Source organism: Aegilops tauschii, chromosome 5, assembly GCF_002575655.3.
Source record: "Aegilops tauschii subsp. strangulata cultivar AL8/78 chromosome 5, Aet v6.0, whole genome shotgun sequence".
Lineage (NCBI taxonomy): Eukaryota > Viridiplantae > Streptophyta > Magnoliopsida > Poales > Poaceae > Aegilops > Aegilops tauschii.
In genome coordinates this window covers 396,368,715-396,382,582 of record NC_053039.3, presented here as the reverse complement: position 1 = coordinate 396,382,582, position 13,868 = coordinate 396,368,715, and the positions used below count along the sequence as shown (strand labels likewise).

General features: G+C 44.3%; 1 protein-coding gene, 1 long non-coding RNA gene and 1 other non-coding gene across 5 annotated transcripts; 1 reads left to right on the top strand and 2 right to left on the bottom strand.

The window, feature by feature from the left end:
* Positions 1-2,533: 2,533 nt before the first annotated feature.
* On the bottom strand, positions 2,534-7,903 carry LOC141023459 (uncharacterized). 2 transcript variants are annotated; one of them, XR_012184993.1, is made up of 3 exons: positions 7,867-7,903; positions 3,249-3,498; positions 2,534-2,808 (listed from the first exon to the last, which is right to left on the bottom strand). It is a non-coding gene; the product is annotated as an uncharacterized lncRNA (long non-coding RNA). The 2 variants fall into 2 exon arrangements; XR_012184992.1 differs by lacking the exon at positions 7,867-7,903 and having other exon boundaries at positions 3,249-3,530.
* Positions 3,736-6,910, bottom strand: LOC109774702 (uncharacterized). Its single transcript, XR_012184991.1, has 3 exons — positions 6,206-6,910; positions 4,922-5,007; positions 3,736-4,189 (listed from the first exon to the last, which is right to left on the bottom strand). It is a non-coding gene; the product is annotated as an uncharacterized protein (transcript).
* LOC109774701 (uncharacterized) lies at positions 7,871-11,194 on the top strand. Of its 2 annotated transcripts, XM_020333467.3 has the most exons (5): positions 7,871-8,382; positions 9,317-9,550; positions 9,944-10,092; positions 10,465-10,601; positions 10,851-11,194. In XM_020333467.3, exons 2-5 carry the CDS (start codon positions 9,321-9,323, stop codon positions 11,016-11,018), a joined length of 684 nt encoding a protein of 227 aa, XP_020189056.1. In that variant the 5' UTR covers positions 7,871-8,382; positions 9,317-9,320; the 3' UTR covers positions 11,019-11,194. The 2 variants fall into 2 exon arrangements, with proteins under 2 accessions (XP_020189056.1, XP_020189054.1); XM_020333465.4 differs by lacking the exon at positions 7,871-8,382 and having other exon boundaries at positions 9,003-9,550.
* Positions 11,195-13,868: the final 2,674 nt, after the last annotated feature.

The window sequence follows — 13,868 nt, the reverse complement described above, 5'->3', positions numbered from 1 at the left end:
GCCTAGATTTTGAACCGACCTTGCCCACGGGCTGGGCCTAGATTTTGAGCCCGACGGCCGGGCCGGGCTCGGGCCCGTTGTATTTGCAGTTTAAGGAAGAGGCCCGGTGAGCTTTCTGATTGATGACCGGGTTTGGGCCTAATTTTTAGGCCTGACAGCTGGGCCAGGCTCGGCCTAAGTTTTCTGCGTCAGGCTTTGGTAGGCCCGGCCCGACAAATGGCCAGGTATAGGTGGAACCAACCCACCAGGGTTCAAGTCTTAGATTTGGCATTGATGGTCGTACTTTTCTCGATTTATTTCAAGGGTTATGTACGCTCTCTGGGAGCAGACATGGAGTCTGCATCTGTACCGTGTTAAAACACAGTATGTTTAAGGAAAAAAAATACATACTCGCCTTTTGGAAGAGCTTCCTGATTTGTAATTTATTACTTGTATATATGGGAGTGTGTGTTCACGATAGAAAAAAATTATGTGCTTCGTTTCATTTTTCCTAACGAGGTAATTGCACCACAGGTGCCTGAACTTGCCATCGATGTTTATTTTAGTGCCTGAACTTGAAAAATACACTTAACTAGTTTCAATACTTGGCACTCTTATTCAAGTACAGTTCAAATCATGCTCAAATACGACCATATGGCTGACTTGGTAGACGTATGTGGCATGAGGCCCATCAGGGTTCAAGTCTTAGATTTGGTATTGATGGTCGTACTTTTCTCGATTTATTTCAAGGGTTATGTACGCTCTCTGGGAGCAGACATGGAGTCTGCATCTGTACCGTGTTAAAACACAATATGTTTAAGGAAAAAAAATACATACTCGCCTTTTGGAAGAGCTTCCTGATTTGTAATTTATTACTTGTATATATGGGAGTGTGTGTTCACGATAGAAAAAAATTATGTGCTTCGTTTCATTTTTCCTAACGAGGTAATTGCACCATAGGTGCCTGAACTTGCCATCGATATTTATTTTAGTGCCTGAACTTGAAAAATACACCTAACTAGTTTCAATACTTGGCACTCTTATTCAAGTACAGTTCAAATCATGCTCAGATACGACCGTATGGCTGACTTGGTAGACGTAAGTGGCATGAGGCCCACTTGCAGTGTTGGGATAGGCTGACATGCAAAATATACGTCTCTATGCTCAATGGGTCCCACCTGTAAGCGAGCTTGTCTAAAAAAAACCTGTAAGCGAGCAGCGCAAATAAACAAAATAAAGACCCAGCTAGGTTACGAACCCGCGACATCACACGTAGCAGGCGACTATACTAACCAGATCAACCAACGTATATTTCTGTTAACTTCGCATACACACGCTTTATCAATCAAGCAGGCTCGCGGAGGTAAATGGGCTGCAGGCTCAAATAATTTTATGAATTATATAATGTACCTTGGGGCACACTAGGCTATTAATTGTTTTTTCACACACATTTTGGAATTTATTTTTATTCAGAAATATATACTTTGACAAACACATAAACTATAGGCGAGTGTACTAAGCAGATTGGCCAAACTACATTTATGTTTACTTCGCATGCACATGCTTTATCAATCGAAGCAGGCTCGTGGAATTAAATGAGCTGCAGTCAGTGCTCCCATTTCCGCATGTTAGTTATTTTTCCTTTTTATGAAATTATAAACAAAATATGTAAACTATTGTCATAATAATAAATAAATTTTCCTGTAGTATGAATTCTAAAAATGTTTTCATGATTATAAAAATCTTTCACATATTTAATAAAATTATTTTTTCAATTTGAATATGTTTTTTATGTTTTCAAAATGTTATTCTAATTTTTCAAAATCTTCAGGTTTTTCAAATAATATTCACTCGGTTCTTTCCTAGGATGTTTTTTTTTCAGTTTTACGTGGCCCTTTGACACAAAAAATATATTCTTGTCTTATAAATAAAATGCACAGAAATAACTTGCTTTCATAATGTAATATTTAAAAATATTTGCATATTCTAAAAATTCATTTAGTTAAAATAATTTTAAGAATTATAAAATGTACCTTTAATTTAAAATGTATCTTGGGGGCACACTAGGCTATTAATTATTTTATTTTGTTTATTTGCATTGCTTGCTGACAGGTGTGGCCCGATGGTCATACGGACATATATTGGCCTCACGCCACTTTGGCATGCCTAGTCAGCCATACAGACGTATCGAAACGTGAATTGAACCGTATTTGAACAAGAATGTTAAGTATTGGGACAAGTTCGGCGTATTTTTCAAGTTTAGGCATCAAAGTGAACATCGCTGGCAAGTTCAGGCATCACTGGTGCAATTACCTCTTTCCTAACTGATTTGGGTCACCTCTTGGAAAAACTACTAATACTGCAGTTGAGAAAAATAAGAATAGTGATTTGAATTTGGGGCTTTCAGATTGTTCTAGTTGATTTGCTAACTACGGAGGGAGTACTAAACTGTGCAATTAGTAGGATTTCATTATATATGATAAGTCGATGATACCCTACTCATTTGCTTCTTGTCCTCCTGCAAACCTGGAAACCCAACAGGGTGAGGCAAGAATAACCAACTCCCCGTGTTATAATTTAAACTACTAGTTGCAAGTAAAAGTCGCTGAACCATTTTAGGCTCTGTTCGGAGCGGAGGGGTAGAAAGCAAAGGAATTGAAAACTATACCATACACAGCAGTGACAAAGAAAGAAAAGAAAAAAACTGCTAGTCTAAATCCTAATTATCCTATCTTTCACATGACCATTTGCGCAGTCCTAATTATTCCACAAGGTTTCTTGTAAAACCACCCCAGTAACAACACCAGTGTTTCAGGTCTCCTTTTGTACCTGCACCAACAAAATAGCACCATGTTTCAGTCCTAATTGCCCTTAAAACTATACCAACCGGTTCAGAGAAAGTGTTTAGAAGTCTACAGATGACATGGTTTCTTTCTCTGTATGTAGGATCTATCAATATGTATAGTATGTTTATCAGATTTATTTATATTAATGCCTCTCCAAAGCAGCTGCTCCATTTCTCTAGGAGACCTTGGAGTGATGACTAACCTAACACTATCAGCAACAGTCATGTTTGGCTTTCAACTTGAACAAAATTTCATTTGTTGAAAATAGTGGATCTGATAAGGCCCTATCAATCTTATATCTATATGAACATGTAAATTAACCAGAGTTGCAGACAGGGTAGGAAGAATTTACTTAATAAATCCATGGGCAAAAGTTGGTGGACAAATTATTTTGATTGGGAGCGAAGAAGTGGAGGATCATACGCTGGGACGTTGGTCGGAGGTGGTGGTGGGGCTGACAGAACATGAGGATCGGAAGGCATCGATGTGGGCCTGGCACTTGACGCGATCACCCTTGTTCTCTTCCAGGCACTTGCGCAGTGCCTCCACGTCGCACCCTGGAGCCGCCTTCTTCTCATCTCCCCTTCTGCCGCCACCACCGTTTGCTACCACAGCCGCCGCTGCCCAACCTTGAGTTATCATCACGGGTCAGAAGGACCAGTCTGTACCCACCCTGTGGTAATCAAAAGGTAAACACAATTATTTAAATGTTGAATGTGCTTTTGGCATATTTAAGATTCAGAAGTTGCTCCTCTGGGTCTCTTCAATAACCAACATGCATCTGCTTTATTTTATGGTTATCCCTGATGGAGCAAACGATCGGGGATACATATGACTAATAAAGATATGAAATAGATAGTCACTACTCCCTCCGTTCCGAAATGTAAGTCGCTGGGGAATATGTTCCGACCAGGTGAAAATGGGCAAATGGACCTTTATGCCCCCAGTTCAAACTTTGAATCAGCCCGTCTTCTTCCTCGGCGTCTTCCACCTCCGCCTCCATCCCCGCCTTCCACCTCCGCCTCCTCCCCCGCCCTCCACCTCCACCCCTGCCCAGGCGCTCCTCCTCTCCCACGCCCAGGGGCCCCTCCTGGCCCGCGCGTGCCCAGGTGGTGCTCTGCTGCCGCCCGCTGGTGGAGGCGAGCTGGTGCTCTGCTGCTGGCCCCTGGTGGTGGCGAGCTGGTGCTCTGCTGCCGCCCACTGTTGGAGGCGAGCTGCCGCCTGCACGCGCCCAGGTGCTGTTCCTCCCCACGCACAGGTGCTGCTGCCGCTGAAGTCCTCGCCGCTGGACAGGAGCTGCTCCAGCCGGAGTTCTCAATTTTGCTCGCCTAGGTTCATCTCCTCGCCCAGTACTCGCTCTGCATCTGAGTAAACAATTTGATGATCATAAACTTGTTGTAATCATTTGTCTTGAATAATTGCATGCAGTACAATCTTGGAGTAATACTGAAATTTAACACTGAAACTGAACAGTGATATTGAACAGTGAAAGATGAACACTGAGTAGAACATGTACTATCAATACAGGTTTGGACCGGTACTGTCAATAGAAAAGATGAACAAGTACTGTCAATTTAGAACAGGTTTGGACCGGTACTGTCAATAGAAAAGATGAACACGTACTGTCAATTTAGAACAGGTTTGGACTTAGTTTCATCAGTACTCCAAATCAGTAGGAGTATGAATTAACGGGCAGAAATAATTGCTACTCTCATTTAAGGTAAAATTGAGTAGGAATAGGAGTAGGAATATCAGGAGCATGAATATCAGGAAGGAGTAGATCATGGCCTTTGAAAATTTTACCCCAGCCTTACTTTGAACTCGATCTCATTTCTGTACTTCATTATTCCCATAAGAGGGTCACTTTCACCTGAACTTGACATGATCAAGTAAACTGTGCACATGTCTATTTTTATTTGAATCTTCAGAATGTCCAAACTTTTAAACACTATGGTATGACTGAACAATCTAAACTGTTTGACATAATTTGATGTAAATAAAATACTCCAGCCATTCTTAGTATGCAAATCTGCAGTTAGTGCTTCGAAAAAACACTATGGGAAATGACTTGAATGGAGAAATGTTGAGATACCAACCTGCTAGCTGAAAAGTGCAGCATGCCGGCATGAGAATGACTGATACCCTCACACATCTTTTTTCATTAGCCCTTCTTTAAAACAATCTGATGGAAAAAAACATTCAAGGTCACAAATCATATTATTGTAGGGCTCATATTTACTGTAGAAGAGAGAAGAGAAAAGAAGAGATCAAGAATATGGAGGGCACAAGAGGAGTATACTACAGTAGCTCTCCTCTTGTTGCAAGTCCTACACTAAAGTACTAAAACTACTGCTTGCAAGTCCTAACATAACAGCAGCAATCATCATCAGTGCTCCAAGTATCCAAGATGGAGTAATTAACAGAAAATGCAAGATAACCTAACAGAGCAAGATGGAGTAATCCAAGAAAATTAATTGAAAATTGCTGAGTAGTGTTGTGTGCAAGTGCAAGTACTCAAAATTTGTTTGAGTAGCAAATCTTGGAGTACCAGAGGACTCCAAGTTAAATGTACTCAAAGCGAATTAAGCAAATGTACTGCCATTAGTTTTCATTCCATTCTGAAAACTACTCCAGTTCACAAATTAAGCAAATCTTGGAGTATTGAAGTACTCCAAGTTAAATGTACTCCAAGCAAATTAAGCAAATGTACTCCAAGAAAATTAAGCAACTGAACTGGAGTAGAAATAAATTCTGAATATGTTCCAGTCACAAAAGAACTTGGCAAGTTGTTTTTATTCCATTCTGAATATGTTCCAGTCACAAAAGAACTTGGCAAGTTGTTTTTATTCCATTATGAATATATGTTCCTGACACAAGAGTTGGCAATTAGGCGCCCAATTAACTTGGTGATGCATGCTAAACTTAAGAACCATCATCACTTGGTACACACACCAGTTCAGATTACACATGATAATTAATTAGGCGCGGTAACTAATTAACCCCAGCAGCTACCTTAGTTAGGTGCAGTAAAAACTCCTACTGCTACTGCATCTTTACCAACCAAATTCAGTGACAGAGCTACTCCATTTTACTCAAATTCAGTATGCAAAATTAACAGTAATCCATACAGCTGCTTCATACTCCAAATTGCTACTCCAAATTCAGTATACAAAATTCAGTATGCTGCTACTCCAAATTCAGTTTGCAAATTAACAGTAACAGTACTTCAATGGAGTACAGTTGCTACTCCAAATTAACAGTGGGTCCTTGCTAAGCATATTGTTCTCAAATTAACAGTAGAACTCAAATTAGCAGCAGCATTCGTAGGTGACAACACAAAACAGCAGCAACATTCGTACGAGTAGAAAATGAACACGTACTGGTTGAGATTGAAAGAGCTTAGCTAGCGCAGCTCAAATTGAAAGAGCAGCAGCTCGAAGCAGAGCTCGGCAGCGATAGAGAGTGTAGCTAGCGCCCATCTTGCTGCCGGTCTTCCAGGCCTGGGAGGACTTCTTGCGGCCGCCGATGCGGGGGATGCTGGCGAACTCTTCGTCGGTGAAGGCGGCGTCGTTGCTGGCGTACACTGTGCAAGCGCGGGGGCGAGCAGCGAGCGGGACCCATGGGCGCGGCGGTCGAGGCAGAGGCGGACGCACGAGGCCCCGGCATCGTCGGCGTTCTGGATGAGCTCCCGGCGTCCCGCAGCGCGGTGGTGCCCTCCGGGTAGTTGGCCAGCACCTCGCGGATGCGCCGCACCAGGTCCACCCACAGCCCGAAGTCCTCCAGCAGCATCCCACCCAGATCCATGTCGCTTCGTCGCCGGCGTCGAAGCACGCGGATCCAGCGCCTCCGCCGGCCAGAAGCTCATCGCCGGCGCCTAAAAAATCAAGGTTTTGACCTACGGGTGGTGGATTTCTGGCGGTGGGAGGAAACGGGGTGGCTCGGTGGTGCGGAGAAAGAGAGGAAGCGGGGTGGCTCAGCGGTGACGATGGCGAGGAGAGGCCGGCGACGACGGGGATCTGGAGGGGAGCGAGAGAGGGGTGGCCGGGTGGGTGAGAGGGGAACGAGAGAGTGAGCTCGAGTGGGTGAGAGCGAGCGGTGGTGGGAGGGCATTTCTGGAAAGTGAAAAATTCTCGTAGCGTTACGAAATTTACACGTCAAACCCTTAAACGACTTACATTTCGGAACAGAGGGAGTACATCATAGTATGCCCTTTCATCTGCTTATCCACGTTTGTACTCCATTGTGTCTTAACAGCAGAATAGACTGAAGACCATTAAAAGTTTAAAAATCTTGTTTTTACCTCATGCAGGAAGATGTTAAGATTAGACAAGTGTGACAACAGATTTTAACATTTACACACTTACACAGGAAGTAAGGAGAAACTGATTTATGCTAGGCTTTATAGACAGTACGAGTAGGGTAATCTGCATTGGTATGATGTACTCCCTCCGTTCCTAAATATAAGTCTTTTAAGAGATTCCATTATAGACTACATACGGAGCAAAATGAGTAAACCTATACTCTAAAAGGCGTCTATATACATCCGAATGTAGTCTCTATAGTGGAATCTCTAAAAAGACTTATACGGAGTATTTAGGAACGGAGGAAGTACAATAACGTTAACAAATATTCATAATTGTGCATATATATCCAGCAGAGATCATTGTCTGGAAGAAACTCGTTGCTGTTGTGCTTGTAAACCACAAGTTCGAAGAAAATACTCTCACATTTAGTTTCGACAACTGACCTGAGCACTGAGATGTGTTAATTCGTTGTTTCATTAGTACTGTCAGGCTGTCCCACTACAGCTAATTCACGGTCATGTATCTTTATCATGGCGAGTTACATAAGTGATCTTCATTAGAAGAATGAGTACTGTTTTTTTAAGCCTCTCCCCACTCTACCCCCCTGTACCCCGGGGAAAGCTCCCCCTATACGCGCCCCTCTAACCCTAGATGAATCTGCCGAGGCCAACGTCTATAAACTGGTGGGATTCCTAGCCGCTGTGCGATGTGGGACTAAAAAGATCTCGCCGTGTTACCTGAGTGAGCGCCCAGCTCCGCCGCGCGCTGGTCTCCCTTCCTCCTCCTCCTGATCTCCGGCGGCAGCAGAGGAGGATTCGGTCCGCCGCGGGGACGAGGAGGCGATGCGATTCGGGGATTTCTCCTGCGCTCGCTTGGGCTGGGCTCAGGCGCCCGTCCTCCTCTCCTCTCACTGTATGGGCGTCCAACGGGCCATGCCCGACGGACGGACCGCACAAGGTTCGTTCCACCTTCCACGGGCGGTGCCGACACACTACGCTACGCGCCCCCAGGAAAGCACACCAGGCGTGGAACCTGCGGAGGAAACGTGGAGCTACGCGTCCCCGAGCAAGGCACACGAGGAGGCGGCTAAAGCTGAGCCGTCCATGTCCTTCGCTCCTCTTTTTCGTCCCCCTCCTCCACCCTACTCGGCGACATTTCTTTCCCCCTCCGCCCGTTCCTCTCCGGGGTCCGGAGGCCCCCTGGAGCCGGGAGACCCCGAGGAGCCACGCCCCTCTCCCGGCCTCCCCGCTCCGGTGCGTGATACCGCGCTTCTTGCCGTATTTCGAGTTGGGTTTCTTGTATTTCTGGCCGGCGTGCTGGCTCTGCTTCGGTTAGGGAAATAGGAACCTAGGAAAGATGCTCTCGACATTTTGTGCTGGTCCGTACGTGGGTGGATCTTGGCACGGGTGCTGCTTCGATTGTAGGGTATCAGTTTCTGTGCAAGATAAGCTGTTGGTGTTCTTGTTGGTTGGTCGGTCGGTCGGTCGTTTGCTTTCATCCACCAAATTGATGCTCTCCAGTTCAACATGGGGACGGCTGATTCTTGATCGGCCTTCTTTTGCCCTATGACCAACTGACTGACCAAGATGATCTTCTTGGCTAGCCCATGTAGATGCAGTCTTCTCCTGTTGGTGGGTGTATAATTCAGTAGCACTCAAAGCAATTCTGAACCCTTTCGAGATTGATTGATGGTGCAAAAGATTATTTATTCTTTGGTGTGTCTGCTTTGTTCGTTAGTAGCGGTAGTGCTTGTGCGGTACTTTGTCTGTCATATACAGAGGACAATTTTAGCAAAGGGGTTTCCCAACTAATTGCATATTCCTCTGTCTGCCGCTGATCTGAACATTCTGTTTTCGTGTCAAATAGAATACACAGCTACTAACTTTGTTGCGCTCTGTATCTGTGGAGAATATTGTGTTTCTCTGATTCCATCTTCTTTAACAATTTGTATATTTATATGGTACATCGGAATTTAGCAGTGAGTCATTGTATTACTACTCATGAGAAGCACAACTTTGTTGCTGGTGTTTGTTTATGCACGTTTTTGGGCACTTAATCATAATTCTCTCTGTTCTGGTCTTTAAAATCATTCTCTCGTTTCATAACCATATGTTTATCCGTATTTCCACTTGCTGGACTGAAAATGGAAACACCAAACACTTGTTCTTTTTGTTCTCTGTTTGATAGCCTTATGACGGACAGAGGTGATGGACCAATTGGTAGTCTCCCTGAACATCTCCTTGTAGAAATATTGACTCGGTTACCAACCCATGAGTGGGTTCAAATATCATGTGTCAGCAAGCATTGGGCAAGCATGTTCCGAGGAGAATACTTGTGGCAAACCGCTATTGCAAGGAAATGGCCATCAGCTGGTTTCCGGAAACGCTGGCCTGGGCCAATTCCCAGAGGCTCTGCTAGGAGGTGAGCTTCCAAAGTCTGATATTGTCCTGTCTTCTCCATCATATGATCTTTTTGAAGAATAAAAAAGATTGCCAATTCCTACTATACCTGCAGTATGATTGGTTCCTTGTATCTTGTATCAATTTGGAAAATGTAAAAATAAAACAGAAGTCTCACTTATTACAGTGCATCCAGTATCAATTTAGTCTTATATTACTGCATCTTGCGACATTGCTGTTGGATATACTCTAAACATTTCACTTGAACTGAACTATGTCTGAAGAAGGGCAAATAATTCGTTTCTAGTATACATACTCACTAGGTCATTATATCAAAGCCATGGAAGTGTAGCTCTCTTTTGTGCCATCCAGCATTTCAAAATCCAATTAAAAATATGAAATGAATCATTTACAGAAGATTCCAAGCACTTTATGTCAGCGAGAACCTTGTACCATCTGGTGGGGAGATTGACGAGCTTGTTGGTCACACATATCTCTATCTAAAAGAACAACTTGAGCGTGTTGCCGTTCCTCCATCCAGCATACTTCATGGCACCATCATTGGTGAGTTATGTGTTTAAAATGTCAGTCCAAGCATAAAGTTTTTTTACTAGCTTCAGTGCCAACATATTTTAGTGCTGGAGGTCATTAACATTTTCCAAAGATACTAGAACTAAATGTCGGGCTACTAAATCATGTCATAGATGGGAGAATTGTGATGCTAATACGTGTCTGGCTTTATGAAGAACAAATATAGGATATTGTGCTGTTGAAAGGAAACTTTATTTGGAAAGCTTGGAAAACTATGTAGTGCTCCTCTGTACGAGTAAAAGAATCATGTTTTCATATACTATAAGATTCATGTATTGCTTCACATTGAGGATTGCTGATACCTCCCATATACTAAAAGGTTGCTCCTTCTCATCTTCTGTACAGATCAGTTCATTGCTTGTGGTAGGACAGGAGAAAAGGCCCATGAACTTGCTTCAAATATATGGATTGCAGTCATTGACAATTTGGAAGAAAACCAGCAGACATTCATGCTGTTAAAACACCTAGCGCAAGAAGGAGATGTGAGAACTCTTCTGAATATGTTTGTTAATTCTCAGAGCAGAAAAGAGAAAGTATATTTCCTCGAAAAAAAGTATACTTACTTTCATGTGCAAGTAGAACATCCATTTCTTTTAATGCAAGTAAATACCCCAAATTCCGGAAAAAAAAACTCAATAGATGAAATTATCTGGCTGCATTTTCATCAATGCTGGATAAATATACATAATATATGTGATTACTTATATGAGTGTTTCATGTTCCATCTGCAGTTTTTCCTTCCATTTCCATATTCGAGGTCGTATAAAGTACTGTGGAGGGTGTTTGACAAGCTGTTCACCGACTTCCGTGACTGTTTCAACGGGGCAGATTACCATGAGGCGCTAGCAGGTGCCAAGTCTAGGTTTCAGCCAGTACCTTCTTCATGGCTTGGACATTAGCACACAGCTGTTGTTCTTTGTGAGTTGTACAATATCTTAGATGTAGCTGCTATACTTCCCCGAGTGAAAAGGTGGATGCCAAAGAATGGCAATTCCAATGGGATGACATTTATGTTTGGTGACTTGGCCGACAATTTCAAGAACGCCAAAATATATGTGATTGTTTGATTGCAAAAGGTGTATCTGTGTTCTTGAAAGTTCTTAAAGAAACATCGGTTGGATTCAGCATAATACACCCAGTAGGAACTAGTTTGGTGATTGGTTCAGGTTATAAAAGCATCTACGGTCAGGTGCCTCAAACCCCCCTCAAATGATAGCACGGACCGGTAAAAAAAACCTGACTTAGACGGGCCCTCAAACGACCGGCCTGACCGGCACCCTCTCATATCCAGCACAAATCTGGGGTGGATATGGGGAGGTCCGGGAGCGTCCACCACGTCAGACTGACGTGCGACTCCTCCAGGGAAACACTCCGAAACTCGGTGGCCCGAAGCTCGTCTCCTCCGATGGACCGATGGTGTCGCGTGTCAGCACGCCGCGCAAGGCCTCTAGCTCGGCTATTTAAGGCAGGCGCTGGCACCAAAACCCTATACATCCACATTTCCTCCCCTTCCCTCTACCACCACTTTGCAATCGTCGTCCAACTCCACATTTCACTCGCCGACCGCTAGCCGGCAGCCACCGCAATCAAGTAGCCATGCCACCACACCGACGGGTCAGGAGCTACCCTTATGTAACACTGGAGCGCCCGTTGTAGCTCCTTGAGCAGATCCGGGAAAGCCGCAAAGCCCGGATCACCGCGGTGCTACCTCCGGACGTGGTGGATCCGGAGGAGGAGCAGGAGGAGGACGAGGTTGACGTGGAGGCCGCGGATCTGCAAGCGGAGCAGTAGTCAACCCTTGATTCCCTCCAGTCAGAGGCGTAGGTGAAGGCCAACCGTCGTATCCTCCAAGCGGAGCAGGAAGCGGACGTCGACGAGATGCTTGCCTATATGGAGGAGGAGGAGCCTGAGCCCTCATACGCGCCCATCTACCCAATGCCCTGGACGGAGATCGTGGACATCTCCGACAACGAAGTGAGTTTAGGCTAGCGTGGTTGCGTAGTACATAGGATTTATTTTGCATGCTTTGTATGGATCCAAGCGATGAAATATAAGGTGGTCGGATGCATAGGAAAAAGTATGAGGTGTGACCGGTCACTGTCCAAGGATGCGTCCGGTCACTTCCGCAGGCGTTTGAGAGTCTGGATTTGGTGTTCGTGGTTGTAGATTTTCTAACTTTGTCAACAACAACAACAGCAAGGCTCCTCTGCATTCTGAATTAACTTACATGAAATCATAGGATACTTAGTCAAATTGACATCATTTCTTAAATGCACATTAATGTCTTTTATTGAGGATAACAGGGAGTGAGAACAACTAAAACCTGAAAAAAAAATCCTACGCTAAAAATCCTATGCTAACAGTTTACTCCTCCGGTCATAACGTTATAATGCTTAGGCGAAGCCCTGCGCGGATCACATCATCAACACCGTCGCCACGCCGTCGTGCTGACGGAACTCTCCCTCGACCCTCTACTGGATCAAGAGTTTGAGGGACGTCATCGAGCTGAACGTGTGCTGAACACGGAGGTGCCGTGCGTTCGGTACTTGGATCGGTTGGATCGTGAAGACGTTCGACTACATCAACCGTGTTAACTAACGCTTCTGCTTTCGGTCTACGAGGGTACATGGACACACTCTCCCCCTCTTGTTGCTATGCATCTCCTAGATAGATCTTGCGTGATCGCAGGAATTTTTTTGAAATTCCATGCTACGTTCCCCAACAGTGGCATCCGAGTCAGGTCTATGCGTAGATGATATGCACGAGTAAAACACAAAGAATTGTGGGTGATAATAGTCATACCGCTTACCACCAATGTCTTACTTTGATTCGGCGGTATTGTTGGATGAAGCGGCCCAGACTGACATTACATGACCGCATTAATGAGACTGGTTCTACCGACGTGCTTTGCGCGGAGGTGGCTGGCAGGTGTTTGTTTCTCCAACTTTAGTTGAATCGAGTTTGACTATGGCCGGTCCTTGTTGAAGGTTAAAACAGCACACTTGACGAAAAATCGTTGTGGTTTTGATGCTTAGGTAAGAACGGTTCTTGCTAGAAGCCCGTAGCAGCCACGTAAAACTTGCAACAACAAAGTAGAGGACATCTAACTTGTTTTTGCAGGGCTTGTTGTGATGTGATATGGTCAAGACATGATGTGATATAAATTGTTGTATGAGATGATCATGTTTTATAACAGAGTTATCGGCAACTAGCAGGAGCCATATGGTTGTCGCTTTATTGTATGAAATGCAATCGCCATGTAATTGCTTTACTTTATCACTAAGCGGTAGCGATAGTTGTAGAAGCAATAGTTGGCGAGACGACAATGATGCTACGATGGAGATCAAGGTGTCAAGCCGGTGACGATGGAGATCATAACGGTGCTTTGGAGATGGAGATCAAAGGCACAAGATGATGATGGCCATATCATGTCACATATTTTGATTGCATATGATGTTTATCTTTTATGCATCTTATTTTGCTTAGTATGGCGGTAGCATTATAAGATGATCCCTCACTAAATTTCAAGGTATAAGTGTTCTCCCTGAGTATGCACCGTTGCTACAGTCCGTCGTGCCGAGACACCACGTGATGACCGGGTGTGATAAGCTCTACGTTCACATACAACGGGTGCAAGCCAGTTTTGCACGTGCAGAACACTCGGGTTAAACTTGACGAGCCTAGCATATGCAGATATGGCCTCGGAACACTGAGACCGAAAGGTCGAATGTGAATCATATAGTAGATAT

Excerpts from the sequence above, each read along its gene's own strand:
- LOC109774701 (XM_020333465.4), top strand. The coding sequence starts at position 9,273 with ATGGAAACACCAAACACTTGTTCTTTTTGTTCTCTGTTTGATAGCCTT. Across the intron at positions 10,093-10,464 it reads ACTTCATGGCACCATCATTG|ATCAGTTCATTGCTTGTGGT; the intron begins GTGAGTTATGTG and ends TCTTCTGTACAG. Across the intron at positions 10,602-10,850 it reads ACCTAGCGCAAGAAGGAGAT|TTTTTCCTTCCATTTCCATA; the intron begins GTGAGAACTCTT and ends TTCCATCTGCAG.